Raw genomic sequence first — 16,777 nt, 5'->3', positions numbered from 1 at the left:
GTCTGAGAAGAGTGGAGTTTCTTGCATTTCAGTTTATTCACATGTAAAATGGTCTTGAGATTTTGTATCTCACTATGACTCTTCATCACTTAATGTTTTGTAGAGAAGGACAAAGTGATGTTAGTTTAGCATTAATGGAAACTGCCATGTGTAAGACAGCGAAAGAATTTTATTAAAATAGTTTGTGCTAGCCATTTTATTCTGAGTGGATGTACGGTCCATAACGAAGCTATAGTTTGCCACTTTTCTTATTGACATCTCAAGAGTCTTGTGTGCCATAGTTCAAAATGTGATCAAAGAAACACAAGAAGGTGGAATTTGGTGATGGGTATGGCACAGGAAGAGTTCTGGTGGAAAAGCCTTCTTGCAGGAAGATGGATATTTAGCCTCCAGAGGAAAGTTCACAGGGTCTTGCTTTTTACTGATCTTATTTCTGGAATTTATCTCTATTAAATAGTCCTGTAAATTCTTTGCTGGTCATGTTTATAACATATCTCTTTGCATAGGATTTTCCTTGACAGTGAGCTCTTTCTTTCCTGTGTGTTGCATTTGCACTTCTCTTATCCCCTAAGAAGATACATATTTCTCGCAGACAGAAAACGAAGTGAGGCAGTTAACAGTGCAACTGGACAGCCAGGATGGTCAGAACGTACAAATGCCTGTTATAAATAATCTCTTCTCCTCACTCTTTCACCTCGCTCCAAAATAGAATCCTTTGTACCTGCTTGTGCTCCCTGTACTCTTTTTTTTTAATGCCAGAGGAACTGACCAACTCTTACCATGTTAGGGCCAACGCTCTGTGTTGCCACAGTCACCAAAAAAAAAAAAAGTTTGAGTAGGGAAAGTGGCATCCACACAGCATGGCTGAATTCTTTAATTTATTATCCTAAGGGATGGTGCTAGCTTCTACCAGGTAGTATTGGGAACATTTTCTTACGCAGCTGACTAGGTGGAAATGTTAAGCACTTCTGTCATATTAGTGGGGAATTGCTAGATGTTTGGTGTGAAATATCTCTGAAGTAACTTTTGTATAGTGTATCAGCATTTCGCTACACAGCTGAGGCTGTATGCATTCCTCTCATTGACTGCCTCTGAAGAGGATACAGCAAAACAGTTTTGAAGGAAGCTTTTGTCTCAGCAACCAGGCAAAGTGGCTTTTTGCAACAATATCCTCCTGTTTGTTTTGCTTAGCTTTTTTCTTTTTTGGGGGGCAGTTCCATCTAGCTGGAATATTCTGTGACTGCCAGCATACTTCCAGATGATGCCCACATGGACACTCAGGCTAAATCTGAAATACTTGAAAAAGTTGTTACACAGTTCTCACGTGTTCTTTGCTTCTCAAATTATTGTTACCTATCTTTCTTTAATGCTCCAACTATACTGTACAAATGTACTCTGCAGTAGCAAGTTACTGTCAGAGAGTGTGCCACTGTGTGTTCTTAAAAGAGGCTTACTGATCAAAAAATGAGAGGCGAGATGAGGGTGGAGACTGACGATGGAGTTTGCACACTTTTTAACTAAATAATCAAACTTTTAAAAATTGAATGGAAAAGTTCCCTATTTCAACCCCCAATTCCATCATACATCTGCTAAGGCTTGAGTTTTGCTCAAATAAAGCTGGGAGACATCAGTGAGATGTTCAGAGGCTGAGAGAAATGCTGTTGGCAATTCAATATGTAATACTCTGTCTTGTTCATGGCATGTTTCCAGCAAGTCATTGGAGAATCAGTATCCCGCTGTACCATCTTACAGCTCTAACGTGAAAATAAAGAAAGAGTCTTTAAGCATGATGCACTTCAAAATAACTTCCCAACCATAGGAAGACCCCAGACTTTACCTTCTAAAACTTCTTCTTCATTCTTGTAAGAGTTTAGGTAGGGTGTCTTGATTCTTCTCAGATAGAAGTCTTTCTGATTTGATTTTGAAGACCTTTTGGTTCTGATAGAATGAAAGGTAGATTTATTTGCAGGTTATTTGTGTACTGTACATTTAGCAGGATTGCTGAGAAGTAGCTTTACTGTCACCGGCAATATACTGGGGGACTAACACTCATGTTACTATCCTCATCAAATAGACAGGGGATGTTAGCCACAGGGAAGAAACAGGAGGATTTCTTTTTCCTATTGAGAAATCTTCCCAACAGCACAAATCAAACAGTAGCCATTGATGTGACTGAAAAAAACTATGTCTGAGAGGATTGAAGTTGCTCTGTTAACATTTAGCCAAAACCATAGTTTCTACACAGAGAAAAGCATTCTGTTTCAGTATATAAATTGATGAGCAAGTTCTGGAAGAGAGATGAGTGGAAAACCAGCAGGAAAAGTGTAGATAAGAAACAAAAGTCCTAAACTACACTAACTCTGTATGAATGTTACCTGAACTAACAGGGGCCAGGATAGACGCAAATTGTCCACACTTCCAAGTATTCATAGTCCTAGAAAGATGTTTGAAATAAACCGTCTCTGTGGTGTCAGGAGTCTTTTGTGTGCTTCAGGTAGGGTCATGCTGTGGAAATCATGCTGCGGCTCTTCCTACCAGCCACAGAACTGTCATTTTTCACTGTTACTGCACTCCTGCACTGTAAAAGATGCATGTACCCCCTTCAGCCAGGCTCACCTTTATATAGTTGAAAAAGAGCCTGAAAACATCCTAAAAGTCAGTCCCTGGCTGCTCCTCTTTTAGAGGGTTCTGCTGCAGTAACTGGGACGTACCTTTACAGAGTTTAATATGATACAAAGTTGGCAAGATCAAACACTCAAAGTGGGGAAATTCCTTGGTTCTATTAACTTGGCTAAGTCTCCCAAGCTGTAAATTCAGAAATAAACCTTAATAAGCAGCACTTCTCTTTCTGGGGCACATTAACCATAACTTGATAAAACTTCCATATACAAGGGAAATAAAAACTATCCTAAATGTACTTCATTGCTTAATTGAAAGTGGAATTTGCTGAATTTTGGATGTTTGATCTTGACGGCATACAATTGCACTTGCGCTATTCTTTACATTGGATGTTTCAGAGTTTCATTTTTGCTCGAGAAAAGAAGCTAAGCTGAAAGTAAATGACCCATGCATGAGTTCTCTTGATTGTACCCATAGACCTTGTGAATCCTTTGAACCAAGAAGTCCATTTTGGGTGATCTGCAGGTGTAATGCATAAATGGCACTGGGTTATCCTCTGAGATTTGATGTGGTTTTTAAGACGGTCTTCATTTTAAGAATGGAAACTGCTTGTCTGTTGTGAGGAAATGATGGCAAACCCTAATTCCTAGATGGAAGTCTATGTGCCTAATGTTATTTTCTGTTATTTTAAAAATTCCAGACTCTGTAATCATGTAGTTTTAACTGAGTGCTGTAATTGTTTGGTTTACTGAGTAATTTGTATCACTGTAGCATCCTCACACAAAACTATGAGCGCACTCTGCGAACATTAATTAAACTCTATGATACCTCTGAGGTGGAGGCAAGCCCCGTTCTTGTTCCTCAAATTGGGGAAAGTGATGCACAGACAAATTGGTGGTGCAGTTCTTTGATACACACCTTTTACAACGTAGCTACCTGAAGATGATTCTGTTCTCTCTCTGCCCAATGATTCCTTCAGCTGTCCCAGTTCCAGTGTTGGCATAGTCTTATACTTAAGTAGGATTCATTCATAAACAATATGTATTTGTTTTCCTAATCTATGTCATTTTTGTGACTGGGGCACAGCCCCACATAGTGCTGAATTGGCATAATTTAAGGGAAAATAACATATGGGGACGGAGTCTCTTAAACCACTTCACCATAGGTTAATTTTAATTGTGCCATAAATGAATGGTATTGGATCCCACTGAAGGTAGCAACAAAACCTCTGTTGGTTTCATCATTATGGTTTTTGCCAGTCTTTGGCAAAGCCAAAAAGAGAAGCAGCGCTCTGGATGCTTACATGCAAAAAACCACCAATTTTTTCCCTTCATGAAAAAAATCCCCTTACTCTGGCCATAGTGTGCAGCTTGCTGACTTGCTTGTATACTAAAAACATAAAAAGTAAAAATTCTCTAGTTGGAAAAAATACTTCTTTTTAATCTGAGAATTAAATCACTGATCATGGGCTACTAAATCACAGATTATTAAATCACTAATCACAGATATTAAATTATGTCATGTCCTAAACAAAGGAAGTAACACCAAGTTTATATTAAGAAAATGAGATGTCAAAAGGCCATATCAGTGTGATGATAAGGTTTAAGATTTTCAGTCATGCACAAGACAGCAGATTCAGTGTTAGCCTTAATTTTGTACCTGTGCATCTATATGTCATCACAGAGTTCCTCAATATATCTTTTATGCTTTTCAAGCTGTTTTGACACCCTTGCAAAAAGAGACTGGTTTAATGCATTTCTTTCACTGCATCTTAGAGCCATGAGGATATTCTTCCCTGGCTCATCTTTTCTCTGCAAATGGGTTTGCTTACTATAATGATGGGAAATAATTGTCTCTCTGAATTAGAGTAATTTCTTTCTGCAGTGCTCATCACAGAACCTACTACATCAGGCTGCAATTTAAACAGGATTTTCTTATCCCTCCTTTCACATGTGGGAAACTGAGACTAAAGCCAAATGTTTTTTGCAAGTGACCACCCTGAATTAACTCCGCCTGAGCACCAATAGCTCTAAATGAATTTCTGCAGGTTTCACCTTGTTTATTGTGGTATGAAGACTATCCTGCAAGAGCAGAATTCAAACTCTTTTTTTAAATTTTATTTTATTTTAAGGCTGACAGAGGATTATGGCTTTTACGTAATATCAAGCCAGGCATTTGAACCAGCAATTAAGTGAAGGTCTCTCTACATCCTTAATGGTACTTTTGTGCCAGGCAAGATGTTTAACAGAAGTCTTAAAAGTCAAGTGTGTGGCAAACAGTTTAATGTTGGGTTTTTTTCACTGTGCCTGTCTGCATAGCTGCATTTTTTTTCTTGAATTTACAGCTTCTGCCAATCCCGTACTTTTAAGAGGCAGTTTAGTTGATTTAGGAAGTGAATCAGTAGATTTAATGGACTACACTGATCTTACTTTAAACAGCTAACTTTCAATATCCTTTGGGCTATTTGAGACGAGCAGGAATAGTGGTATTGGTCTGATCTGATTACATTTCATTGTAGTCTCCAGTGAGTGACTGTTTAGTACACTTGAATTGGGAGAAAAAGCTTTTTTGCTTTTAGACTGCCAGTCCAGGTGGATTTCAATTTAGTAAAGCCTGGAAGTAGTTTACCATCTTTATGTGATGTCTCCATGAAGTTAGGTGGGCAGAGTCCATGTGGCTAAAAAGAAAAATAGAAATAAAATAAGAAATTAAAAAGACCCAACCAGTTTGAATGAAAGAGGTTGACTTCACCGAGGAGCAGAACTAGCCGCTTGCCTGAATTCTCACTGTACAGCTCAGGCAATCTGAAGGAGCTGTGTAACTTTGCAGCTTGTGCTGCACTTAATCAATAGAAGGACTGCCAGTTTGGTCTTATTCTCGGCACTAAGATTAATTTAAAATGTAGCTATGTATGCATCTTTGGCCTATATCTAATGTAGCCATTCTGGGGTGATACTGTTGTAAGAATTTTCATGTCAGTGACCAAGCGAAAAGGTTAGGTTTTATTTAGTTGTATGTCAGGTATTGTTGTGGTTTAACCCCAGACAGCAACGAAGCACCACACGGAAGCTTGCTCACTCCCCCGCGGTGGGATGGGGGAGAGGATCCAAAGGGTAAAAGTGGGAAAACTCATGAGTTGAAATAAAGACAGTTTAATAGATAAAGCAAAGGCTGCACACACAAGCAAAGCAAAACAAGGAATTCATTCACCGCTTCCCACCGGCAGGTGGGTGTTCAGCCATCTCCAGGGAAGCAGGGCTCCATCACGCGTAATGGTTACTTGGGAAGGCAAATGCCATAACTCGCAAAGACACCCCCCCCCCCTTCCTCCTTCTTCCCCCAGCTTTATATGTTGAGCATGATGTCACATGGTATGGAATATCCCTTTGGTCAGTTGGGGTCCCAGCTGTGTCCCCTCCCAACTTCTTGTGCACCCCCAGCCTATTCACTGGTGGGGTGGTGTGAGAAGCAGAAGAGGCCTTGACTCTGTGTAAGCACTGCTCAGCAATAATGAAAACATCCCTTTATTATCAACACTGTTTTCATCACAAATCCAAAACATAGCTCCATACTAGCTACTATGAAGAAAATTAACTCAATCCCAGCCAAAACCAGCACAGGTAGATACATGTAAAAATAGCTATACAGTAGGAAAACATTGCAGAACAGATTTTCGGGTCCCCTTTCACCAGTGATTCTCCTTCTTATGCTTATCCACATGCAACAGGAGTCCTCTAATCTTTCAAAACCTGATAACATCGGTTTAGAAAATTGAATTGTCTAATCATGCTGCCTTCTGATGACTGAACATGTATCTGTCCTGTAAACTACTAATTTTTGCAGATACTGTCATGTGCCAGTAAGGAAGGTGCTTTCTTCTTGAATTGCAGAAAGGTATCAAACGCAATCTTTATACATAACACAAAATGTTAATGATCTCGCTAAATATAATGAGAATTAAAAATAACAATAGAGTCTATGTATTCATTAGAATCTTTAATTCTTTATATTTTAATTGAAAAAAAAAATTCTGTCAACAGATCTCATCTCTTCTGTAGTTTGAGGCAATTCCATTTACTGTACATAACCCTTGGGGTTTTTATTGTCAGTATATCACAGTGTGTTTTCCAGGTACCTTTATGCTTTTTATTGGAACCTGCCAAATACTTTCTTGTACTGGGTTGTTTAACTTGTTTTGAAATATGTTCTGTTTCGGACAAACCTCCTCTCTGAAAAACCTGTGTGAAATTTCAGGGACAGATTAATATGAACTTTGGTTAAAGATCCCCAGTATGCATGTCTCTTGATAGACTTCTTTATGTAGCCTATCTTTAGATACTACAAGTCTTGTTGTATGTATTTTAAATGTTGATCCTTTTTCAGTTGTGTGGTACATTTGTGCTTAATAAAATCATCATGCGTCCCTTCTGTTAAAGCACAAGGTTATTTTCAGTGTAGTTTCCTTGAAGCTTCCATTAGAATCAGATGTTAAATTCCAAATTTGCAATCAGAGTGGATAGTCACTGCTGTGTGGGATGATGGGTACCTTCCCCCCTTCTCCCTCCTTCTGTGTCAGCTCAGATCCCTTCCAGTTGAAATGAAGTACCAGCTAATCATAAGATGTATAAAGTAGCGAAGAAAATTCTTCAGAAAGACCTATGCCAACTCCACTATATAAAAAATTCAGGTGCTTCTACCTTGTGAAAGTCTGCTGTGTTCGTGCATGTGTTCTCATATATCTTTTGTTGAACGTTGCCTAATTTCTTTTGATATCTGACTAACCTCATTGCAATTTCCTCAACTGTAGAAGTGGCAGAAAACTTTTACATAATATGAACTAATAGCAGCAGGTCTGTTCTGTTCTAGCTGTTGAATTATTCTGCGACTTATTATTCAAGTCCCTCAAATCCCCGTATTTGCCATTTATTTGGATGATTGATGGCAGGCAAATTAGACCACAGGCTCAGGGCAGGGTTAAGTATTTTTTGGTGTATTTTTACAGCATTTACTGACACAAGGCTCTGATCACAAATCAGAGGTTTAAATCCCACTGCAGTATGTATCATTAATGGTATGCAGTATTGTCCTCTTCAGTAGCATGTAGAATAACCCAGTTTCTGGCAGTGGTGCAGACCCCCTCCTCAATCTCCTGCTGTCAGAGCTCCATTGTGTCTGATGTACCGTCCAGACTGCAGGCTGGTATGTGAGACTTGAGGTCTGTGTCTGCTGGGAAGGGACTTCCTTGTCTCTGCCAGTAGGGCTGTGAAGATGCAGGCTGTGAAGATATGTTTGCCGTCTTCAATTGCAGCACTTGGTAGGTGAGGTCAGGAGGGTGCCTGTTCTTCAATTTTGTGCACCTCTAAGGCTGGATAAATACTACAGTCATTGGCACTTCTGAGTGGGGATGATAGGAGCAGGCAAAGAGGTAATTAAAATCTACATAGTTTTTAAGTATGTAACAGTTTGGCCAGTTAGCGTATCTCGTGTTATGACTTCGTGAGAGACCTATCTGTGATGATTGGGTGCCATGAGAAACTAGGCAGCAGAAAACATCACGTAACTCTCTCATGCTAAAACTACATGCGTTGAAGGGGATTGCACTGTTACCGTAACAATTTGTGTTAGATAATTCATCTTTTCCAGTATGATTTATATCTGTGCTGACAGGATACTTCAGGTCACTAATTACTAATCTTCTGTTTGAGCTATACCAATGCTTATCACTCCTACTACTTCAGTACTTGGCAGACCTGCAGTTGAAGAACAGATCTGGAAAACACGGTGAGACAAGAAAGAAAAAGTGAATACAAGATATCTTCAGTCGTGTTCAGATGCTTCCTGTCCTACATGTTATTTTTCCTTTGATAAGCAGATGCAATAATGCCCACCGTAGTCATTTACGTAGCTATGTGGATAACTCCTAAGTTTTTTTTTTCCTTGTTGAACTTCTCTTGCAGGGTAGATGAAAGTTCATCAACGCAATAGTGATACTGAGTTTCTTTTGCAAAAATAAAACAACTTAGAATAATACATACTTTAAATCATGGGGCTGTCAAGGTGACACTGTTATTTTTGCTGTTTATCTGCAGAAGCTGGAAAAGTCTGACTTAGATAACTGGGAGAACATCAGAGGACCCAGTCTGTGGGAAGATTCCAGGACTGTTCAGAAGCAACGTCGGGAGGCTGCCCGTCTCAAGACAGAGTGACTGAGCAAGCCTACTTTGGTGCCTCTGCAAAAAAAAATGTCTCAGGCTGGACTTTTATTTTTTAATCCAGTGTTGGGAACAGACATGGGAGGGGGGGATTGCACTGAGCAATTCATGCCAGTGTATATATAAGTAACTGTGAGATCGATCCAAAAGGCACTGTATTATATGAAGCTCTTTGTTTGCATCCATTTGCACAGAGTTCCACAAGCTGTATATATGAATTCTCAATTAAAAAAATAGCTGATCATTCTACTGAGAATATCCCATTGTTTTTCAGTCTCTATTGTTCAAAACTGAGATGCTTCAGCAAGGAATAACATTTCTGGAGTCGCTTGTCAGCACCAGAAGTTGTTGTAATGAGAACAACAGTGCTGTCATCTAGATGTGTGTGACCGGATAAATGCTACTTCAGGGAGCTCCTGTATGACTTCAAGCTCTTAAGCTTGGAAGGGACTCCACAGGCATATGAGCTGTTCAGAACAGTGAGTCCATTTTTGGCTAAATAATATTCTTGTGTTTCATTTCCAGGAACTGGACTGTACAGCGGCATGTACAGAGTGTACATTGGTCAAATAACATTTGTTTAGCTGTGGTTAGACTTTTGTGATTAGTTTATTGATACCTTCGTGCAGGCAGGACCTTTGCACGGGAACTTCTCAGTTTAAGTTGGAAGAATTCTTCCTCACTAAGAGGTGTGCTGTTTCCCTGTGAGCAAGCATTGCAGCAGAATCTTCTTGAACCACTATATAGCTCATCTTACATGTATTATTACATGTATATTTGTGCTCATGCACAGAAGTTTTTAATTTTGATGAATTCTTCTGAAATGCTTGTCTCTTTATATTTGTCTTTTTTGTGCTAAATGTTTCTGTTTAGAGGAAACCATGCCAACATTCAGGACCCTTCTGCTGAGACAGTTCAATGAAGAATCATCTAGTCAATTTTTCAGTTGAAATGAAGCATTTGATAAGGTGTTACAACAGACTTGTAAAACTCCTCTTCAGGGGAATGGAGTAGTAGATCACAGATTAACAGTAGATTTTAGATTCAAAGCATTACACCTATATGTAAATCCTTTTGGAACTGTCTTTGGGAGAGGTGTGGTCTTATTCCTCTCTGCAAGATATGTCAAATGCAATTTAAATGTCCTTTTATTTAGGGTAGCTTCCTTGTCCTCATGTAAATCTTCCTTCAGCACTTACTTTCTTCAGTCTCTCAGTGATGAGGTCCAGTCTTTCTCTCAGGAAGAAGAATCAACACTGATTTTTAGAGAGTTGTAAAGCAATCCATAAAGCACTACATGAAATATCTTGTTCATGTTTTGCACACGTTTTCTTCTGATAGAGTTGCGAAGACCATCAGAAAGTGTTGCATGTTATCTGGAACAAGGTTGGAGCCATGTGTTTCCCTGTTCAGTATCATAGGACAACCAAGGGATCAGGCCCAGCCAGCATGTGTTCATGAAAGGCAGGTCCTGCTTGACCAACCTGATTTCCTTCTATGACCAGGTGACCCACCTAGTGGATGAGGGAAAGACTGTGGACATTGTCTACCTGGACTTTAGTAAAGCCTTTGACAGCATCTCCCACAGCATTCTCCTGGAGAAACTGGCGGCTCGAGGCTTAGACGGGTTTACTCTTCGCTGGGTGAGGAACTGGCTGGATGGCCGAGCCCAGAGGGTTGTGGTGAATGCCGTTCAATCCGGCTGGCGGCCGGTCACAAGCGGTGTTCCCCAGGGCTCGGTTCTGGGGCCGATCTTGTTTAATATCTTTATTGATGATCTGGATGAGGGGATCGAGTGCTCCCTCAGTAAGTTTGCAGATGACACCAAGTTGGGTGGGAGTGTTGATCTGCTGGAGGGTAGGAGGGCTCTGCAGAGGGATCTGGACAGGCTGGATCGATGGGCAGAGGTCAACTGTATGAGGTTTAATAAGGCCAAGTGCAGGGTCCTGTACTTTGGCCACAACAACCCCATGCAACGCTACAGGCTTGGGGAGGAGTGGCTGGAGAGCTGCCTGGCAGAAAAGGACCTGGGGGTGCTGGTTGACAGCCGGCTGAACATGAGCCGGCAGTGTGCCCAGGTGGCCAAGAAGGCCAACAGCGTCCTGGTTTGTATCCGAAATAGTGTGGCCAGCAGGAGCAGGGAAGTGATCGTGCCCCTGTACTCGGCACTGGTGAGGCTGCAGCTTGAATACTGTGTTCAGTTTTGGGCCCCTCACTACAGGAAGGGTGCTGAGGTGCTGGAGCATGTCCAGAGAAGGGCAACGAAGCTGGTGAGGGGTCTGGAGCACAAGTCTTATGAGGAGCGGCTGAGGGAACTGGGGTTGTTTAGTCTGGAGAAGAGGAGGCTGAGGGGAGACCTTACCGCTCTCTACAACTACCTGAAAGGGGGTTGTGGCGACGAGGGTGTTGGTCTCTTCTCCCAAGTAACTAGTGATAGGATGAGAGAAAATGGCCTCAAGTTGCTCCAGGGGAGGCTTAGATTGGATATTAGGAAAAATTTCTTTACTGAGAGAGTGGTCAAACATTGGAACAGGCTGCCCAGGGAGGTGGTGGAGTCGCCATCTCTGGAAGGGTTCAAAAAACGTGTGGATGTGGCGCTTCAGGGCATGGTGGCGCTGGATTAATGGTTGGACTTGATGATCTTGAAGGTCCCTTCCAACCTTAGTGATTCTGTGTGTGATATATATATTTGGTTCTAAATAAATATACTAGCAAATTAAACCAGCCAGGAGAGGAACAAGAGGAGCAATACAGGAGTGAGGTAATCATAAATGCTATAGGGAAACAACTGAAAAACTAGAATATGGAGGCATTAAGCTGTACTACACCTAGACAAGAAGGAAATTGGTTTAATTGTTTTGTCATTAGTTTTACTAAAAGATAAAACAACATTCTTTGGCAAATAAGCTATAAAATAGGACAAATAAAGAGTAATTAAAACTATGTACCTTGTTAAGCATTTTTTCAACTCTTAAATTCAAATTGTGGTGCAGTTCCACTGACAGCAGCAAGACTGATTGCTCAAAGGACATCGATGTATTGACTACACTGACAGAGTATTCTCTGAGTCAAGGCCCCTGCAGCATCACTGCTACTGTTACGGTATTAGCTGGACTACTGGAAATGTTTCTTTACATTCTCTGGTATAGACTCATCTTGTGTGGACTCTGCAAATTCACTGTGTCTCTTCCAGAGGATACACACCTTCCTTTTCCCACCCTTGACTGAAGGAGAGGGGAGGTTGCCATTGCTTTGCATATGTCAAGGCATGATCAGCTCCCAGTCTTGCAACGTTGGCTCACAACATGGACCAGCACTACTCCTGAAATACACGCTTAGCTTTCTAGGAACAACATGTGCAGGAAAAGCTACCCCTTCTGCCAGGAGGATATTTCTCTTTCATGAAGCCCTTAGGTTTATCAGTTTTCTTGAGGAACAAAACACTCACTGAAATATCCTATGTATTTTTAGTAATTTGATATCCCGCAAAGACTATTTTGGGAATGGTCATCTTATTTCAGCAGGTCTGGAAAGTAGTTGTAAATAATTACGTCTATTGAGAACACTTTATTTGTCAGAACTTAGGACCCAGTTTTAGTTGGTCACTTGCTGGTTGTGGGGTCCCCCCATAGCTCCCTTTTTTAGAGGCACTGAATTTCCTGTAGTTTCTGAGGGCATGTTTGTAACTACCTTTGAAGTGGCATCTCTGGAAAGTGATGGATTTATCTTAGCATCTCTGAGAAACACTGACATGCAGTTGGAAAACTTTCCAACTTGCCCTTCTCTTCAACTTCCCTTTTAAGAGATAGCCCATATGTATTGATAGTCAACTAAAAAAAATTCCCACTTTTTTTTTTCTGTTGACTCATTTATGGATTAAAAAAAAACCAACCTAACAATAACTTTTGGGAGGTGCATAAGAGTACTTTTCATAGAATCGGGAGAGCTATTTCAGCAATTTCTCTTTATTGCCATGCACTTGGTCAATGGCTTCATGTTTTATGCTGTGCTTTTCTTAGCCAGTGAATTGGAAATAATACTTACAAAAGGCATGTTGAGAGTCAATTAAAGTCTCTTAAGTTGTCGTGCATCCTGAAGTAGAAGGCACTCCAGAAATGTGGAGAATTACAGTTCACAATGCTAGCAAGAGAGGCAAACTTTGATTGGTTCAGGACTCATGCTTAGTTTGGCTGCTTATTTGAACTATCCTTTTGAAATCCGTGTCACAGCACTTCTGGTTATCTCTAAGGCATGTGAGAACAGCCTTGTTGAATTCCTGAATTGTTATTCTAAACATCAGTGACTGGGGGGGGGTCAGAGGTAATTAAATGCAATTGTCGGTCTGAGACACTGATTGACGTTTTTGCATCCTCTTTGGTAACTGGCACATACCAGTCTTAGGGGAAGGAAAACAAGGCTTTAGTGAGAGGTGTGAAGTTTTAAAGGGGTGAAAGACAGGACTGAAGAAGCCAGGTATTCTAGTCAGTGTTGCTGAAATTAGAAATAAGAGAAAGAAGTCTAGCTAGGTGTCTGTGTGTATGTAGACTGAAAAATCAGTTTCAAAATCCCTGTTTTTTCTGTAAAGGAGAGTGTTCATCTCTGAAAGAAACTGTGGCAAGGTTGGTCTCTGGGGTCTTCCATAACAAAAAAGCAGTAGGTCATAAACATGGAGGGAGTCTGGGGCACCTGTCTCCAGGGATAGGGAGTGCTCAGTGTAGCACCAGTGGGTGTCCAAGTGGATGGTTCCCAGAGGCAGCTATCTGCAGCCCAAAATGCTAACCAGATCTTTGTATGAGATCAGCCCTGTGGATCCTGCTTATTGAGTGTGTTTCTCCTATAGCACTTTGAATTTGCAAGTTCATGGATGACCCAAAATAGAAAATGCTCGTTATCTTAGTTCAGCTGTAACACAGATGAAGGAGAGGCTTATAGCAAAAGCTGTAGCTACTGTGATCCAAAAAAAGGTTTGAAGACCTGCTCAATAGCATAGCAGTTGAATTTCAAAGCTCCTAAAAACATCTGGATGAGCAGCTGGGTGTTAAAGACTTACAGAATCAAGATGGAGAGAACAATCTTGCCAATAGTGATCCTCCAAGGTTTTGAAAGTGGCTCCAGGTACCCAAAAAAGGTAGGTTATGTTGTAATGAGAGATGAGTGATGGGAGTTTTAGGCCAGAATATAGAATGCAGAAACTTCTGAAAAACAACTCAAACATACCCCCCATCAGCTGGGGACCAGTCCCAAAAAGCAGAGGGAGAAATCCATTTCTTCACAGAGAAACAGCAGCTTGGAGTGATTTAAATGTCAGTTGTTCATCAGATGTTTTACATGGACACTTTTTGTTTAACTGTATTGTGGAGGTGTATAGGTGAAACTTAAAACAATGGGTTTCACCTTCTGAAATAACTACATAGATCAAGTTTGTGATGATCTTGCATTTGCTCTGAGTTGCTGTGTTTGAATTTCCAGCACAAGTCCAGGACAAGTTTCATTTTTATATCTTGTGCTTTCCAGAGGCTTTTCTTTCTGTAAGAAATGGGGAAAGCCTAATATTGTCCTTTGCTACAAAACACAGAGAAGAAGGGAATGATCTGAAGTTGTAGGGAAAGCAGAATAACTATTTTTACATGAAGATGGTCACAGAATATTCCATAAACTTTTATGTTTAAAAAGGCTGGTTTTTGTTCTGTGTTTTCAGTGGAAAACCTCTTTTCATCCTTCAGTGGAATAAGGTTCACAAAAATATTTCCACTCTATTTTAGACTAGCTAACTAGAAGGTTTTAATGAAAGGAAGATAATTGCTCACTGTTAGGCCTTCTTTTCCTATGAAGACTTACATCCAGGCTCAGCCAAGGCACAAATAGTCTCTAGAACTTAGAAACAAAAACTCCATGCAGATGTTTTTCTTAAACTTTTCCTCAGCCCAGGAGACTAAAGCAGTCTTTCATACCACTGGAATCAGACTGACCATATTTTCTTGTTGAACATGTGCTTTAACTGCATGTTTAACTGTCTTGCTTGACACAGACAGGCAATTAAAATTTCACCTTCACCATCTCCGTGCTGCTTGGCAGGTGTGTTAAATTCAACCAAAGCAGCAGCCAGTAGTGCTGCAGAAAGGGCATGTAAAATATGGTTATACATTGCAAATGTGAAAAGTAGAGTATGTGTTGTAGTCACAGGTCATTTGTGAAACAAAACAAAAAAAACACACAAAAGCCAGAAATAAGGGAGTCCTGTGTATTGCCAGTGCCACTCTAGAAGAAATTCAGGTACCATACCTCGAGTCTGGCTTGGTGTGCTTCAGTTGATGGAAAAATGACCATATTTATTTAGCATGTCTTTTTCAAGGGGGTTGATGAGATCCGTGATGTTCAATGCCAACACCATTGTGCATGTTCAGTACCAAATCCATTATGGTATCAAGCTCAAGGAGGCCTGGTGGCTCCCAGGAGTATGGCTTAATCCCAGGCAGGATCAGCGGTTAAACGCATCTCTCTGCCCTACAAATCCATTCTTCTCTTTCTGTCCCGTCTTCCAGTGTTCTTCCTAAAAAGTATCATCTCAGTCTCTGAGCTGCTGTTTTCTAATGGAGCTGGCTGTAAAATGTCACCATCTTTTTTTAAAGTTCATTTTCTACCAAGAATTGAAGAATAGCGGTTTCTGAATTAATTTGAAGATGTCCTGTAAAGTGTAAGCTCAGAATCACAGAACCAGTATTATACCCCCTTAAGTATGGCACCCAGCATACAATGGGTCTCTTTTTATCTTTAGATACACAATGCTGTTCTCTCTATTTTATGTACAAAGGAAATTAAATGTACTTTTTTCTTTAAAAGATGAGATCTTTATCCATCACCAGATGTCAGTTCCTAATAATGTTGCCCAGAAAAGTGTTATCTGTGATTTAGTGGCTTTAGTGGACTATCTTTTGTTGAACAGAGGACAGCAGAATAAAATTTCAGCTTAATATAGCTCATTTCATACTCCTTCTGAATAAACAGAGGAAAAGAGGAGAGGAAAAGCAGAGAGTCTTGGGTTCCAGGCTCAAGTTTCTTCTCTTTTGCAATAGAGAGGGCATTTTAAGAAAGAAAAGGAAAGAAAATGAAAGTAGAAAAAAAGGAAATAAAATAAAAGAACAAATGTGGAAAGAAAAAGGTTTAGGGACAAAAATAGTAGTAGAAAACAAAGTGTTCTTTCTGACTGGTCCCTCTGGATAGAGTAGGAAGGAAAATTGTTTCTGTCTCAGGAAAAACTTTTTAGTTTAAAACATACTCAAGTCAGAATGAAAAGTCAAGTATAATATTTTGCAAGCTAGTGGTTTTAGAAATACTTTTATTTGGGTGAACTGCAATGTTTTAGTTTGCTTTTCATGTTTTTCCACTCTTGATTATTTTTCCTCAGGTAGCTTAACTCTGGAAATGAAAAACCACCACCAATCTTAAAAGCGTGTTTTTCACTTAAAAGACTGTCAGCACAAAATGTTTCAACAGTTTCCAAAATTTTTCACAAAAAGTGTTCTCAGTAAGAGTAAAGATCTATCAGAATAGATCTCTCTCAATGAACAGGCTGCAAAATGTCAATCAACCCAGTAGGTTGGTGGTAGGTTGACCCTGGCTGGACACCAGGTGCCCACCAAAGCCTCTCTGTCACTCACCGCCTCATCTGGACAGGATAGAAAAAATACAACAAAAGGCTCGTGGGTCGAGATAAGGGCAGGGAGAGATCACCCACAGGCAAAACAGACTCGACTTGGGGAAATTAGTTTAATTTATTACCAATCAAATTGGAGTAAGTAATGAGAAATAAAAAAACAAATCAGTACTCTTTAATATCTTCATCAGTGACGTAGACAGTGGGATCGAGTGCATCCTCAGCAAGTTTGCAGAAGACACCACGCTGAGTTGTGTGGATGACATGCCTGAGGGACAGGATGCCATCCAGA

The 16,777-nt window shown here is 40.3% G+C and overlaps 1 protein-coding gene across 1 annotated transcript in view; it reads left to right on the top strand.

Annotated features, from left to right (window-relative positions):
• The window catches only part of COX16 (cytochrome c oxidase assembly factor COX16), a gene marked incomplete at both ends in the record, with an annotated part of 52,440 nt that extends 43,615 nt beyond the window's left edge, over positions 1–8,825 (top strand). Inside the window, one exon of the mRNA XM_082000836.1 lies at positions 8,709–8,825. Coding sequence (XP_081856962.1) covers positions 8,709–8,825 — 117 coding nt within the window. The remainder of the gene's footprint in view (positions 1–8,708) is intronic.
• Positions 8,826–16,777: the final 7,952 nt, after the last annotated feature.

The sequence above is a fragment of the Phaethon aethereus genome (genome assembly GCF_964289735.1).
Source record: "Phaethon aethereus genome assembly, chromosome: 5".
In the NCBI taxonomy this organism is placed as follows: Eukaryota; Metazoa; Chordata; class Aves; order Phaethontiformes; family Phaethontidae; genus Phaethon; species Phaethon aethereus.
Note: the sequence above shows the minus strand (reverse complement) of the source record. Positions and strands in the feature narration are given on the sequence as shown.